Consider the following 15,926-nt stretch of genomic DNA (forward strand, 5'->3'; position numbering starts at 1 on the left):
AAGACATAAAATGTATTAAAGCCAACTTTTAATGTAACATTATTTATTTAACTACATATGTCTACAACATTGGAGTGTATGTTTCCCAAATTTTGGATTCGTCTCATAGGCGCGTAATACTGCGACGTAGTAGAAGAATTGCTACAATAATATGGGAGGTACTGTCTTGTAACTGTCCTGCCATGAAATTAAATGTAGCAACTGAGGGGTTTTCAATAACAAATTGATAATATTAAACAAACACAATAAATCGCAAATAATTCTTCGTTCTGATAATTTGAATAAATTTAATGAGTAAAGAAGGTAGCTGTAATCTAGGCATTCTCTAGGAATACCTATTCTAAAATTTACAAATCTTAAGAATTTATTTTGGATTCTTTCAGTGGCGTGTGAATGAACTTCATAATTTTGAGACCAAAGTGTGGAATTATACTCGATATGTCTCCTTACCAGTGAGATATACAATGTTTTGATTGTGTAGATATTATGAAAATCATTAGATAATCTTAAAATAAAGACCAACATTTTCAAAGCATTGTTGGAAATGATTTCTATTATACTTTATAAAATTGAGTTTCATATCAAACTATATACTGAAATCATTGATTTCCGAGACAGAAACTAACGATATATCACTAATATAATTATCAAAAATTATAGGATTCCTTTTTCGTTAAAACCTCATAATTTGACATTTGTTTATGTTGAGATGTAAGTTATTATGATAACTTGACACCTAGGGTTGCCAGATGTCCGGTTTTGGACCGGACAGTACGGTTTTTTGAATGGCTGTCTGGTCTAGAAAATTTTGGAAAACCGGACAATAGAATGTCCGTTTTCTTTTTTAAATATGCCACATATATACCTCACTCATGAGATAATTTACAGAGCAAAAGCCGTGAGCGATTCTGGCAGGTGGTAGCAAGACTTGCTCAAATCTGTTGAAAATGGTACAATATATGTGCAGTGTTCCCGTCTCCAATGCCTTCGTAGAAAGAGATTTTAGTGTAATGGGTAATGTATGGACTGACGAAAGAAATATACTATGTGTGAATACCGTAAAAAGCGAATTAGTGTTTTCTACAATTTAAATGTCAGTTGCACTGAATTTAAAGATACAATTTCAGACAATAAACGATTATTTAAAGCAGTACATCTAGTGGCAGATACGTTAAAAAGTGATTTTATGCTTACCAATAGCGATAATAAATATAAGTTTCAATGTTTACTAAGTGTTTCATTGTGTTCACCCTGAGAAATTTTCTCTGTTTGTTTTGGCCAAAATCAAAGGGGTGTATGATTATCAAAGGACCCTTTGATTTTCGACAAATTGTACCAAAAAAAACAAAGAATATCTTTGATAAAAAATGTTCGGTTTTTTTAAATGGACCATCTGGCAACCCTATTGACACCATATAAAAAGTTTGGACAAGTTATTTGACAAAATATGGCAATCATTAACATATCTTCTTGCCTTAAATAATTTTAGATGATCTGCAAACATTAGGACATGAACATCATAGAAAATATATTTAACAAGTAACAAAAACAAGATCGGTCTTAAATGTGATTCTTGCGGAACGCCACTAGTAGCAATGAATTTATATGATGATATGCATATTATGATATTAGAATGTATGTGAATGGAAAAGATATGTTAAAAGTTGCTCTTACTTAAAATAGATATATAAAAACACACCCCATATAATACATCAGTGACCATGAGTGATTTCAGTTGCTCTTTGCTCGATATGAGAAATATTTACGTTCGTCAGTTCTGATAGAAACCTTGACAACATAAGCCGACAACATAAAACCATTGCTAAAAATTACTGAAAAACCTACCGGCCGTATGGAATTTCATTGAAACAAGGCTCAAACCCCCAACATTTTATCAAACCTTCCTATAACCTCCTGTCAGCGGTCAGCAGTATAATAACACGTCATTCATAGTTATCGAACAAAAAATGTAGCACTCCTTATGAAAAGGATAGTCGTTAAGAGAATATGTGTGTACAAATAAAATAGCTATATGAACGGCCCGCTAAAATACCCTCTTAGTAACGTATTTTCATTATCTTCCAGTGATTTCATGTTATTTTATTAACTCTTATTATCTCTGTGATCCTTTTTCACGAATAATAATACTTAGATAGTTATAGGTTCTTAGGTACATATACATTTAAAGATATATGCAATTTGATAGCATTAGTTGATCCTTACTTTTAAGATATACAATTATACCAACCCGGGAAGTGGTCCTCCGTTGTCTAGATCGAAGACCTGGTACGGGTTGAGCAGCTTCCGAAAGGAGGAGATGAGCTCCAGTCCTTGGCAGCCCCCCGACTTGACGTTCACAAACACCAGCAGGGGTTTCACGCCCGCCGGCACCATGGATGGCTCGATGCTCGGAAGCAACAGGACTGGGCGACATAACCTCAATATTAGTCAAGATCAGGTTTTTTACAAACTTGAAAAGCATATAGGCTTAGTGTGAGTGTCAGGGAAGTGTACGTACTTTGTGTAATACACTCTGTTTTAAGGTTATTATAAACCATTACACTCTCTGTTTAAGTGTGTCAGTAACTGTTACATTCGTTTAGGTGTATAAGTAACTGTTACACTTATCATTTAGGTGTGTTAGTAACTGTTATACTCATTGTCTTCGTGTTTTATTAAAATTTGATTCTGCTTTCTTGGGATATAAAATAATGTCACACATCCAAACAATATGTATTTATAATTAAAATGTTATGGCAATTCTTTTGAAAACATCTGTTGGTATATTTTTAAATGTGTTATTCATAACAGGTGGTATATTTTTCTTATAAACTAGTAATGTAATAAAAATTGATTCACCTGACATGCCCATTAGTTGTTTGTCTTCGAGTTTGGCTTCTCGTAACGCCATGAGCGCCTTTACCGCCCGGTTCGCGTCTTCGTACGTGATCACCATTGATCCGTACTCGTAATATATTGGTCCAATTGTTGAAAACTTGTTCTCTGTGGGCACAAAATTAAAAAATATATCAGTAATGAGTTAAAATCATTTAAAACTACTGAGATTTATGGAAATCATGACAAAATGGGTGCCACAGTAATAGGAAGACCGAGGAAGGGGTAGGCTGACTGTGCAGAAGAGGATTTGAGTACGACGGGAAGAACTGAGGACCAGAGGTGGTTGTGCCCCAGCCATCGATATACAAAAGTACACTCCAGTCATAATTCTCACCAGGTCGTTATTTGAGCTATCTTTTATTACAAGATTCCCGCGCAAGTGGAAACTTGTAATAGAAGAATAGAATTGTGCATATTCCAATGTGCACAAAACTTTGTTTTTCCACACTATGGGACCATCACCGGCCAGTATGGAGATAGCTTGATCCACCGAAACGGTGACACGAGCGAGACAAATTACGCTCATAATGGAAAATTATGTGTTGGAGCAGGGCAGATATATAACTTATCCCTTGCACTAATGTGAATTTTGCATTTTAATCTAAGGCGTCTGTAATGAATTCATTTAGGAATACTGATTTACAATTTTAGTGCTACAACATTCACACATAGGCACTAGTGCTCGGTGAGTTTAGACACTTTCGCAAGATTTTCAGCGATGAATTGCTCTCGAGATTATTTTGAGAATGCTGACGAAGCGGTATTATATATTCAATTATTTTACAAATGTAACTGGAGTGAATGTATTGCAGTATCCTCATTAATTAATTTGCTACACCTATATTAGATACCACAAACATTTTAAAAGTGAAATGCCACGAGCCGCCTCTGCTGAGGACTAAAGACTGAAGGGATAGCTGATAGAGTAGAACATTTGTGGAGGGGGCTGAAGTGCAGTGATGATGATTAAAAGCTGGAGCGGTCGGTGAGCTTCTGTAGCCCTAATGCGGTCATTCAATAAAACCGTATATATCATTACGATATTGACTAAATCCTTCTGACTAGGCAACATTAGGCGGTATGAGCAAGTATGGTCAGCAATTGATAAAAATATTCAGACAGCCGTTAGACAAACGTCAACTAATGTATGTTAACGTGAATGTATTTCAATTCGAAACTGTCAATTTATCTGTATGCACATAGGCGTTTGACGTTTAGGAATGCAGATTGACAATAGACAATACCAGCCACTATTGCCGTTGTAGAGCGATTTCTTATATATTTTGTTGTCAATATCGGCTTGGCTATCGATAAGCCTAATAAGCGCAATCATACTCGGGAAATCGATCTGAAATCGTCAGCAGTTGGCCTTATCAATCCAATATTGTTAAGTTATCGATTTGACCGTACTAAACCCCCTGAACTGCGTAGCAACTTTGAAAATGTAGACAAAATGTAATACTTGTATTAGAAGTAGTGAGTTCCAACCTTTGCATTTTACGACCAAAGGTGTTCGTGGAGGAGGTCATATCTAACCCTGGAATATGATGTTTAAAAGTTACGTGAATTGAAAGGATGAAAAGTTCTGCAGACTGGAGAGGAATGACAAGGCACTCTAGCCTGTGGAAAACATTTGTGTAGGAGGCCAAAACCCACCATTTAGCTCCTGATGATGATTAGAAATAAGTATGTTTATACCTTTGCCCAGGAACTCCATGAGCATATTCTCGTAGTTCCGCTCCGACAGGCCGGGCGGCAGGTTGCCCACAAAGAGCGCTAGGCGGGGCCCGTGGGGATCGAGCGCCGGCTGCAGGCAAAAGCGCAGCAGCTCAGCTTGACGGATGCTCTCGCGTCCAATGCGTTTTATTATCTCCCAGGGGCGCTCGTCTAAACCCAGCACGCGTTCCGTGACTGCAAAGGAATTTCAATAATTAATATCGGTTTATAAAGGCATTAGACACATTTTGATGAAGTATTACTTAGAATAAACGAAGATGCAAAAATTTATTTTGGAAAATTTTGCTTAACCATTACATGACCATTACTCGTTAGTTTTAGTTAGGAATATTTCTTTGGTGAATTATAATATGTATTAAAATATTATTATTTTTAAATTGCTAAAATTTGACTTTTGTTTTCAGATAATATTGATCGGAATTACAAATAATGAATGCTACAAATAGAAATCAATTTTGTATTTGGAAAAATATTTTTAAAATGAACATGTCGTTTTAGCGGCAAATCGAAAATGGGACATTTTAAATTATTATGGAAAATTTATTCGTCAACATAAAAATAAAATAAAAAGCAGTGAAAATATCCTATTAATGCCTACATAGATTGAACTTGAAGCAAAGGTAGGCATTGCTTGGAAGCATGCCAACTATTGAGCTACAACCAAACTGCGCTCATGATCCAACTCCTTTGTTTCTGTTATCTATGGATGGAGGTATGAAAATAAAATGGTAATATTATTAGTTATTGAGCAGGCAGCATTCTGCTGACGCACTGCAATTTCACAATAAGCAATCCTATCTTCTGTCCAAATGAGAATCCAATCGAACTAACTTGAAATAATAATATTTTTTTATTAAATTTCTAACAGATTACAAATTTAGATTTAATGTATGTAAGAAATAACATAAAAAATTTAAAACATAAAAGATTTTCAAATACAAAAAAAATATATATAAATATAGACACCCATTCATAGCTTTAATTTTTAAGAAATGTAGCATTAATTATTGAAAAAATTGCTTTTATAGCTTTTATTTTGGGTTTTCATAGCGTTTATGGCTAAATAGGATAACGTCAAGGAATGGGAGTCGGAAAGAGAGGAAAAACAATTAAATTAGCAAAATCACTTGAAACATGTTTATGGTATTAATGATTGAAACTCAATATGGCACATGTTTCTACAGTAGAGTGTGTCATGTTCGTTCTACGATCTGTCAATACAAGATTATAGCGACTAAAAAATCTTTTTTATTATTGCTAAAAACACCATTTATCGCTTTAATTTGCGAAAATATCATTAATACTATGAAAGAGTGTCTCTATATATATATTTCAATGAAAAGAGGAATTTCAAGAGTCAATAGTATTTCCCTTTTGATGCAAAATATATCGATATCGAAAGAGATTTTTTTTTTTTCTACTCCTCCCCACCGGGAGAACCATTGGCAGGTTGGTCTTACAGGCAGGAAGATAGAGTAATCTATGATGACACTATCTAAGATATCAGGAAGATATAGTCATCAGGAATATGGAGACTCACACGCTCCAAAATAGTCGAGTTCTCGATATATTTACATACATGACGACTGGTCGGTGACCGAGTTGACTATAATGCACAAAGTTCCCACCGAGGCGTAGTGGATTCAATTCCTCTACTAACTAATTCCTCCATCATTGCAGAAGCAAAAACATCCCCTTATAACGATGGTAACAGAAGTTTTTCAAATATTGTCAGGTTGTTTGTAACCCGGGAATGTTTTTCTTTAACCGCGTAAGGACTTAGTCTGAGTATACTCAGGCGGCTATTATGTGCGGAAATTCCCACACCCGAGATAACTCTGAAAAACTTTACCTGCTAAAAGACGGCTTCTGAATATACTCGGTTGAAAATAAATATGAAAACAAATGAAAAATTGACCGGTCGGTGGCCGAGTTGACATCGCGCTTGGGTCCCACTCAGGCGTAGTGTGTTCAATTCCTCGGCCGGCTAAGTCCTCCATCACAACACAAGCAACATTTTCAGCTTTCTCTGGTGGTAGTAGGAGATTTTCAAATATTATCAGGTTATTCGTAACCCGGGAATGTTTGTCTTTCATTTAAAATGAAAAATAAAAAATAAATAAATGTTTTCCCATTTTTTAATTTTTTAATGATCACTGAAGGGGTTAAAATAAAATTAAACTTTATGAATTATAGTGATTTAATTGTGGGGTGTTTTGCCTTGTTGCACTATCTTCTTCTTTAGCCAACGATTAATAATTCAAAATTAATCACTATAATACTTTTGACCATGAAAATCTCAAATCGTAACCATTAAAATAAGTTTTTGATATTTAATTATTGAAGACAATATTAGTGATTCCTAAACGAAGATTTGAAACGCCCCTGTCTGCATAGTGTAACGATAGGGATATCGCCACCCGGTTGGGTAGCATCGTGAGGCAGGTTAAGGTAGGGGCTGTAGGAAGGAATTTATTAATGCGGATCTTCAAGAGGTCCGGATTATATGAAGAAGAAAAAACATATACCGTATATATATTTAAGTTTTCTACTTCTTTCTTTCTTCTTCTCGGTGGGTGGAGATCAAGGGAAGAACTTATGTTTGTACTTGTTTAAAACTAGTAAGGTAGAAAGGTGATCATTTAGACCTGTACCTCCGCGGTCCAGCAGCATCTCGGAGCAGCGGTAGTCCTCGGTGACGATGGCTGCAACGCCAAACCGGCGCAGCGCCTCGTTGACCAGATCGGCCACTGTCGTGTCGCCATCCACCGGCACCGAGGTGACCTCCGCCGCCTCTGACATCACGCGGCCCGGGTACACGCGCACCACGCCTTCTGAGTTCTCTTTGTCCCTGGGAAATAATACAAATGGTAAATTAGTAAAGTTTAGGCAGTTCCAGCAATGTTGCTGTAGATGGCTCTAGTGCTCATTGAGTTTATATGGTCATCCAAGAGATGTCTCCAAATATGGAGTCCTTACTTCGCAAAGGATATAAATCTGTTAGAGAGAGTACAGAGACGTTTCACTAAAATACCAAGAGCTCTGAAAGATCTACGATACGAAGATAGACTCAAGGAACTAAGATTACCAACCTTACAAGAAAGAAGAGAAAGGGGTGACTTGATCGAGACTTTCAAAATTTTATCTGGACATTACAGTTGCCCTAGCATCCAAGAAATCTTCACTACTAATAAAAATATAAATCTCCGTGGACACTCAAAAAAAATTACCAAAACGCCTTTTGCATCTAATCCTAGAAAACACTTCCTTGCAAATAGAGTAGTGGATGCTTGGAACAAACTCCCACAACATGTCATCGATGCAACAAATATAAATCAATTCAAAGCTCTATCGGATTCACATTGGAGAGAAGAAAGGACTTAGTTCAAACTTAAAACAACTCAATTGCTGTCAAACTTGTTGTGAAATCGGATATGAGCGCATCAGCAGAATGCTGCCTGCTCATTACATAATAATAATAAATAAGTTCGCCCCTCCAGTTCAGAAGCGAGGTGAGCTAGTAGTTAGAACATAACAAAAAAGATGTTGGCCTCCAGGTCAGTGTAGGGTAAATGGTTGTTTAGCAGTCAGTTGTGTAAAATTTAAAAGACGTAAGGGGAAAGTGTATTGTTGTGAAGAAGGAGTTATTTATTTCATTGTCAGGGACACTGTGCGGAATATAGTTGTGTACCTGAATCGCAGGAAGATGGCGGGCCGCTTATTGTCCCTCCTCGTCAGCTTGAGTAGTGGGTTGGGGTCCACCAGCGCAGGCTCCTCGGGGTGCAGTGCGTCCGTGAGGCGATAGGCGGCGGGGCGCCGGCCCGCCAGGTGGAACGCAGCCAACGCGGCCCGCAGGCACGCCTCCACAGGCGCTGCGCGCGGTAGGGACACCGTGCGGAATATGCGCCGCCGCAGCGACTGGTTGCCATCATATACTTTTATTACTTCTGCAATTGAAAAATTACATGTTATTACCGAGGTACCCTGATAATCAATTTGTACTTTTATTATTTTAATTTTGAATTCCGCACAAGAGGCTGTGTCATATTTGTTTGTATGCTGTGTGTAGGGTCTTTGTGAGGACAGGAAGGATTTAAACTGTTGGAGGGAAGAAACTCCTCTGCAAATCATTCCACAGAAGAGCCATTGAACACAAGAAAGAGCGACCCATTCTCAAGTAACAAATGTCAACTATGTACCATTGAAATACCCGTAGAACAAGGACAGCATTCCCACCTCTAAAGATCCATTTATTAATATTGGGGAATTTGTCAAATGGATTGACTGTTACAGCATGGAGTCAGAAGGGTTTATTTCAGATATTTTGAGACTCCAGATCAGAGGTGGCTGTGAAAATTCTACGGTCGGGCACACTTGCTGTATCAGTGATTCAATGCAATATTGTATTTGAATGCTTTTCTATAAAGAATTGAGTTTTTATACGGACAAAACTATTTATTCTTGTTCATGTTGCGTTTTTCCGGGGCAAACAAATAATTTGTCTTAACCGTTTGATTGCCAATCGTCGACTTTCGTCGATTCGTGTTTTAACGAAGATTGCCGATCGTCGATTTCCGTCGATTGCGTCAGTCGTGTTCTGATTCGCGCGTACGTCGGGTGTGGTGCTGCGGCGTTGGTAAATATTATTCTAATATTATCTTAATAGTTGTAAGATCGTAGTAAACCGTTTAAATTTCAGATTCATTTATTATTTTTTTTATTTTAGTTAATTAAAAAAATATAACGTCGAGGGCGTCCTCTGAAATGTCTGACAGCGGGAGCGACGATTTCCACTCCTCTAATTCAAGTTCGAGTAAGAGTAGCTCTGATGAGAGTGATGTCAGTGATGTCATACCTGTGTTTCCCAACCGCAGGATGCGAATTTTCAGTAATTCTTCGGATCGTGACCAAGAAATGGAGAGTAACACCGGAAATTACTCATTTTCAAATGTACCTCCCGGAACCAATTTTTCTACTGAAAATTCTCATTTTTTCGAAACGCCTGGACTTCGGGATCCTCCTCCGCGTTATTCTAAACCAATATCATATTTTGATTTATCAAAATCCTTGAAAATTCAAAGAATTTATGGGGTTTTAAAAAAATATATAGTTTCATAAAAAATAATGTTTTTTTGGTGGCGTTTTACAAGCAAATGTATGAATTTTTTGGCACTCAAACGGTTAATAATATTATATAATATGAATGTATGCGTAGATTATAACGTACGTTTGGTTTAAGCTTAAGACTAGCCTTGTATTGTCTTTTCAGCAGTTTCCATAAAATTGTAGACCGCATGCAAGTTCCTTCTTTCGGTGGCATTGCTGGCAGTGGTGGCTCATAACTTTTGAGTGTGATAGAGTGCTCAGTTTGAAGTATTCGACATTTTTGATGTTGTTGTAAAAATGATCTTTTATTTTTTTCGAAAATTAGCATTTCCGTTTAAAGAATTTCAGCGAAATTCAGTTTGGCCGTGTCCTGATTTCCAGATTTTGATTGCCAGATTTCCTGAAAATCTTAATACAAAAAAAATTTCTGCTACAACAACATCAATAGTGGCATTTTGTATAGTATTAGCACTCTAGTACACTCAAAAGTCACGAGCCGCCACAGATTGCCGGCCTATATGATCCAGCATGAATGAATCTACATCTTAAACTAGTATAATTGTAAAGAGTACACATACCTTCATCCCTATCTTCCTTCTCCCCCTTGCCTTTGTGGTGCTGTGAGGACTGCGCCTGCTGGGGCGCCTGCATGGGGGCCTGCTCCTCCTGCGGCCGCGGGGAGGGGCTCTGGTCAGGCGTGGCGCCCCCGCCCGCGCCCCCCGAGCCCCCGCCGCCCCCCGCAGTGCCGCATGGCCCTCCCCCGCCCCCACTGCTAAACTCCTCACTGATGCTGCGCGCTGGAGGAGTAATGCAAAGGATCAGAAACCATTTTTTACAGGATTGGTAATATGATAGAAGGGATCTATAAAGAAATTACTTAGATTCAATAACTATAATAATTGTCATTGGTTGGTTTATATAATTCTCCCAGATCTTGATTCCGTTTGCGTTGTTTTAAATCAGAGTCAAACACAATTTTACGGTTATCAGCTAGTTTTAGCTTAGCTTGTTTTTGCAGGGCTAGATCATATACTAATATCGTTCTGATAAAAGTGATTAAAATTAGAATCACTAACTTTACTGTCATTGACAAACAACCACTGTCATTATTGACAACTACTTTCAAAGCTATTTTGTTGTTGTTGTAGGACTATATTTTAATCCAACTAGACTGAAGTGTTTGGTATTATTACAAGCTTTCAAAGATATTTGTTTTTCGAGGACGTTATCTTAAATTTTATTGAAATAACTTTTTGAAGGTTATACTCATAAATTATAGAAGAATAAATTACCAGCCGATTGAAAGATAAAAATAAAATTGTCACTGACAACTTTTAAAGCTATTTATTATTGAAGAGCTAGATTATAAACCAACTACATTCAAATGAGTCAATCACAATGTTCAACTGTAATTGGGTTTGACTTAAATAATGACAGTTTTAGAAAAAAAGCTTGTTCTTGTTTCGTGTTGAAGAGGTGTACTGCTTGTTATATTGCATTTTAAACATTTAAGCATTTTAGCCACACCGTTTTTAGCGGAGCTCCTAGCTCTTATTGTGTTGTCTCTCAAGTTCGCCTTATTCCTTTCATAGTACCCCGTGCCTTTGATTTTAGTTCACCGGGGCTGGCATCGGGGACATTATTCACTAAAAATCACCCTTCTTTCAAAGTTAACCACCGAAAATTCGTTTACGTTTGTTTTCGAGATGGCTTAACTGTTTTATGGTGTAGTTTTTCTCATTCTATTTTGTGGGAACGAAAAAAACTGTAAATAACACTTGCACGGAAATCATTGGTGAGAAGTTCCATGATGGAAGTCAGAGAAGTCAAGATAGTTTATGTGCGAAGAGGAGGTTTAATTAATAATATAGGGTAAGTAGGTATTTGATTGAAAGTTTGTGAAGATTACAAAATATTATCATCTAGGTTAGACAGTAGTTAAGAATGTTACTTAAAAGCGAAAACATACAAACATTTAGGCACATGGACATGTGAGCTGTCAATCAATCACACCTTAAAACATAACACCAAAGCTAAGACACAAATCTCCACTGGGCTGAGTACAATAATAATTCATATTTTCTAATACATATTGCTGAGGTTTAAATTGTTTTTAATTGGTTATTTATTTATATTTTCTACTTTGAGCTTTAGTTTAGCATTTTGAAATTATTTTTAATATTTTTAAACACCTTACACATTTATTATCTAAGTTAAAACATAATAATATTGTAATTCATGCACTAGTTGATTACAGCAATGGAACCTATTTATAAATAGGTCAATGTTTATGTTGATACATGAAATAATGCAAACATGTATTGCTAAACAATAAATTTACCATTCCATTAATAATAAACACTAAACTTAGTTTAATAATTCTTAAATTAAAGTAAATGCTTTCAATGTTTTTATTCTGAAATGAAACACAAGTGCCCTGCATGCTTTTAAAAAACAGAGTGCAAATCCCAAATCAAAACACTTTTCAACATGTTTTCTGAATTTCAACAAATCTTCTGAAATACATAAATAAAAATAAACTATTCCATTAATTCAAAGTCATACATAATATTCGTTTTGATGCTAGTGATTGTTTGTTGCATTAAAACTTTAAATTTACAAACTAAAGAGATGAGTAGACTCACGCCATTACATGCTTCGTAATAACTACCCGTACCTATGAACACTTATTTCTATCATTCCGTATATGGTTACAAGTCATCATAACACCATGGTAATAGTCAAATAAATCTAAACAAGTCTGTCCTTTTGTAAACCCATTGGCATATCAATTTTTGAGTTTCCGATAATACTAACTAAACGTAACACACTTTGGGGGGGGGAGGTAGTTCAACCTTTTACGACGGTCCTACTTGAATGGCGAAAAAGGCATTGCTGTCTGATAATTTTTTATAAATATTTAATATCAATCTCTTTGTAAGGGTCCCAACTATATGTATATATATTTAAAAATGTTAACGGGTAATACATCATTACATTTATCGCACCGAAGATTTTTGTTTTTTTATGTAATGATTTTTGCGAAAAGGAAAACAATTTTTTTGTAATGTAATAAAATACACACATTTTGTCCATATAAAACATCGAATGGCCCAACATTGACTTTAACTTAAGTTTTTTGGAATTTAATTGTATTACAAAAGTAGGCTTTAATTTCAGACAATATGTAAATTATTTTTTAATTCAAATCATGTATTATTTTCAACTAGCTGACGAGTACCTCGTGTTGCTTCAATAAATATAATATCCATGTATTATATATATATATAAACCTTCCGGAAGAAATTCTCTAAGTAATAGTGAGAACCCTATCAAACTCAGTTGCATAGTTTATAAGAACTAAGCGAACAAACAGACAGACGGGAATAGCGATTTTGTTTTATACTATTTAGAGAAGAGCTGTTTAAAACAAAATCCATTTTCACGAATGGGTTCCTTGTTTTCGCCCGCATGAAGTGTGTTAATATGACACAATATTTTAAATATTTAATCCTTTCAGAAAACTGTTTTCTTATTCATCCTTTATTTTAGTCCCACCCACTTTTAAGTAGTAAAGAAACCTGTAAATAATGTTTCATAAAAAGCATATGATAAACAGTTACTCTATGCTCAATAATATTTTCACTTTTTACACCTGCAACCCCTGTTTGTACTGCACGCATTTAAGGAAACTACATATCTACGGTTTAAAGCCAATATGTATACACCTAGAAGTCGCCGTGTATCCTGTATTTTTAGGTTTTATTATGGCGAGCGATCGCTCAAAGCGTTTTTGCAAATTTGGCATAATATGCCAAAAATCGCTTGAGTGGATTATATATTATCAAAGTTTGCAACGGCAAACCAGCGTTTTGAGGCTTTTTGCTCAGTCTAGGTGAATCTTACAGGTTCAAAATGCTCCAGCAGAGGGCACTGGCAGTATGTAGATGCACAAACTATCGACTAAACGGTGCTATATGTATAAATAATATTTGGCTAATTTATATAGCGTCGTTTTCGTGAAAAATCACCCCAAGGGCGATAAAGTTTATCATTTATAATTTGTAAGTATGCCAATGGGTTAAAAAGAAAACAAATCATAGTAGTTTTTAAAAAAGGGTTTCATTAATAAAATTGCATTCCTGGGTAACAATATTTGAATGCCTTAAACCATGTATCTTCCCATGCTGAAAGAAATTTTGGGTCATGATGGAGGACCTGCTTACAGAGGACTGTGCCCACGACGCTGAGTTTGGAGTAATAAAAACAGTGACACTAAGTAAAACTAAGTGTGATATCTATTGTACTAAGTCCGTCTCGTAGTTAGTTGGGTTCGACTCTCAGCGGTGACTTAAAGCAGATGACCCGGAAACAAAAGCACGGCAAAAGCAAAGCATTGCAGGAATCAAACAGCCAAACATAACACACAGCCAAACATCCCTAGCCCACCCTACACAACCTAAACTTGGATTAAACACCAACCAATCTATCTTCTTACTCCATCTATGATTATGATTATCACCGACCGAAACCAATTGCCATAAAATTTGAACGACAACATTCTTCACCAGCCGACAAATTGACAGTGATGAAATCAGAAAATACAATAATTAATTTAGTTCCCTATAGTTCCTGATTCCACTGTGGTCAATATTTCAGTGGTGCCACTATATTATCTCTGTATTTATTAACAATATAGTCAATATGTTTATTGCATTATAATTTTCAAGGTTTATCAGGATTCGACTCGGTGACATAATATAACACTTAGTTTCGGTTGGTTCCAGCTTCTTGTGAAAAGAGGGATCGGTTGGTGTTGGTCACGCACAAGACACATGGAGAACTGTTTTGTTTCAGTGACAAATAGATTGCTGCCAATAATATGACTATTTTATTTAGTTTTCCATGTTCATTTGGGGTTTATACTTGTCTAGATGTTCCCTCTCACTAAAGTTATATAAGTATGTAGTTTGTATTTCAACCAGTGGTGGCATGTGACTTTTGAGTGTGATAGAGTGCTATGTTTAAAAAAATTCGACATTATTGATGTTGTTTAATCGAAGAGGATTTTTTAATTTCTTTCGAAAATTCGTTTTTTGTACGAAGATTTTCGATTAAGAGCGCCGCACGTATTTCTTGAAAATCTTCGCACAAAAAACCGAAATTTCGAAAGCAAAAAGAAGACAACATCAATAATGCCATTTTTTGTAATATTAGCACTCTAGTACACCCAACAGTCACGAGCCGCCACTGGTTGCAACTTCTATCAATAGAATGTTAAATATATGTTGGTAAATGTCTAACCAACACAGTTTCCTATTATATCCCGGTGTTTGTATTAGAGGTGCCATATACGCATTTTTACTGCGTACAGTTAAAACTTATGACTGTTTACGGTGGTTTAACAAGTAAGTACAGGGTAACAAGTTGGAGCAGTCTGCTCCGGGCGCCACTTGCCAAGGCACCAAGGAGCAAAGGAGTCAAGGCCCTGATAATATGTACCACCTAACACATAACACAGCGCCAGGCGCCATTTGGCTCAGGGCCAGCCCTTTAAATAAGTAACTATTTAATTACAGTGCATAACATTTAAAAACATTGTCAAGTGAGGAAATAAACATTAAAATTTGAACGCAGTGAATAGGTTTCTTGTGTTGTAATGTATCCATAATGATAGTTCATAAAGCATTGTAGCGAGGCAGAGTTACTTTAGTCAGTAGACGAAGTTGGCATAGTAGTGAATAATTGTAGTCCAATTAATTTTCAATTCAAGACAAGGAATTTTTAAACCTTCAATATTTTTTTGTTGTAATCTCTCATTGAGTTTCTTGAGAACATATTTAAATTTTATTGTTACGGAGATTGTTTGCATAGCTTCAGAAAGCGTTCAGGCCATAGGCCCTTTGATTGGGATGTTGTTTTAACTTATTCCTTTCACCTTTCGAGGATCACCATTGTTGTGATTGGGTATTTGGTGATGTTGCCTAGTTCCAAATCGCACCCTACCAGGTCTTCTCCATTAGCACCATAGGTGAATCGATAGAGCTACAGTCCAGAACTATAGTCCATGTATGGACACTTTCTATCATAGTGGTGAATTGTCACTATAAGTGGATAAGCGAAGTCAGTTGGTTCCCTGTACCGACACCGAGATATAATAGGTAGAGGGTTGTTGTAAAGTAAGA

General features: G+C 36.2%; 1 protein-coding gene across 7 annotated transcripts in view; it reads right to left on the reverse strand.

Annotated features, from left to right (window-relative positions):
* Positions 1-15,926, reverse strand: part of LOC149418136 (diacylglycerol kinase theta) — a 130,599-nt gene that overhangs the window by 16,554 nt on the left and 98,119 nt on the right. For 4 of the 7 annotated variants that reach the window (XM_089639674.1, XM_089639678.1, XM_089639676.1 and 1 more), the window contains 6 exons: positions 10,320-10,538; positions 8,327-8,582; positions 7,284-7,486; positions 4,597-4,809; positions 2,860-3,003; positions 2,249-2,423 (listed from right to left, as the gene is read on the reverse strand). In XM_089639674.1, the coding sequence (XP_089495800.1) occupies positions 2,249-2,423; positions 2,860-3,003; positions 4,597-4,809; positions 7,284-7,486; positions 8,327-8,582; positions 10,320-10,538 (1,210 nt within the window). The remainder of the gene's footprint in view (positions 1-2,248; positions 2,424-2,859; positions 3,004-4,596; positions 4,810-7,283; positions 7,487-8,326; positions 8,583-10,319; positions 10,539-15,926) is intronic. The other 3 variants (XM_089639675.1, XM_089639679.1, XM_089639680.1) reach the window with 1 other exon arrangement.

This window comes from Hesperophylax consimilis, chromosome 14 (assembly GCF_061612785.1).
Source record: "Hesperophylax consimilis isolate HC1 chromosome 14, BYU_Hcon_1.0, whole genome shotgun sequence".
In the NCBI taxonomy this organism is placed as follows: domain Eukaryota; kingdom Metazoa; phylum Arthropoda; class Insecta; order Trichoptera; family Limnephilidae; genus Hesperophylax; species Hesperophylax consimilis.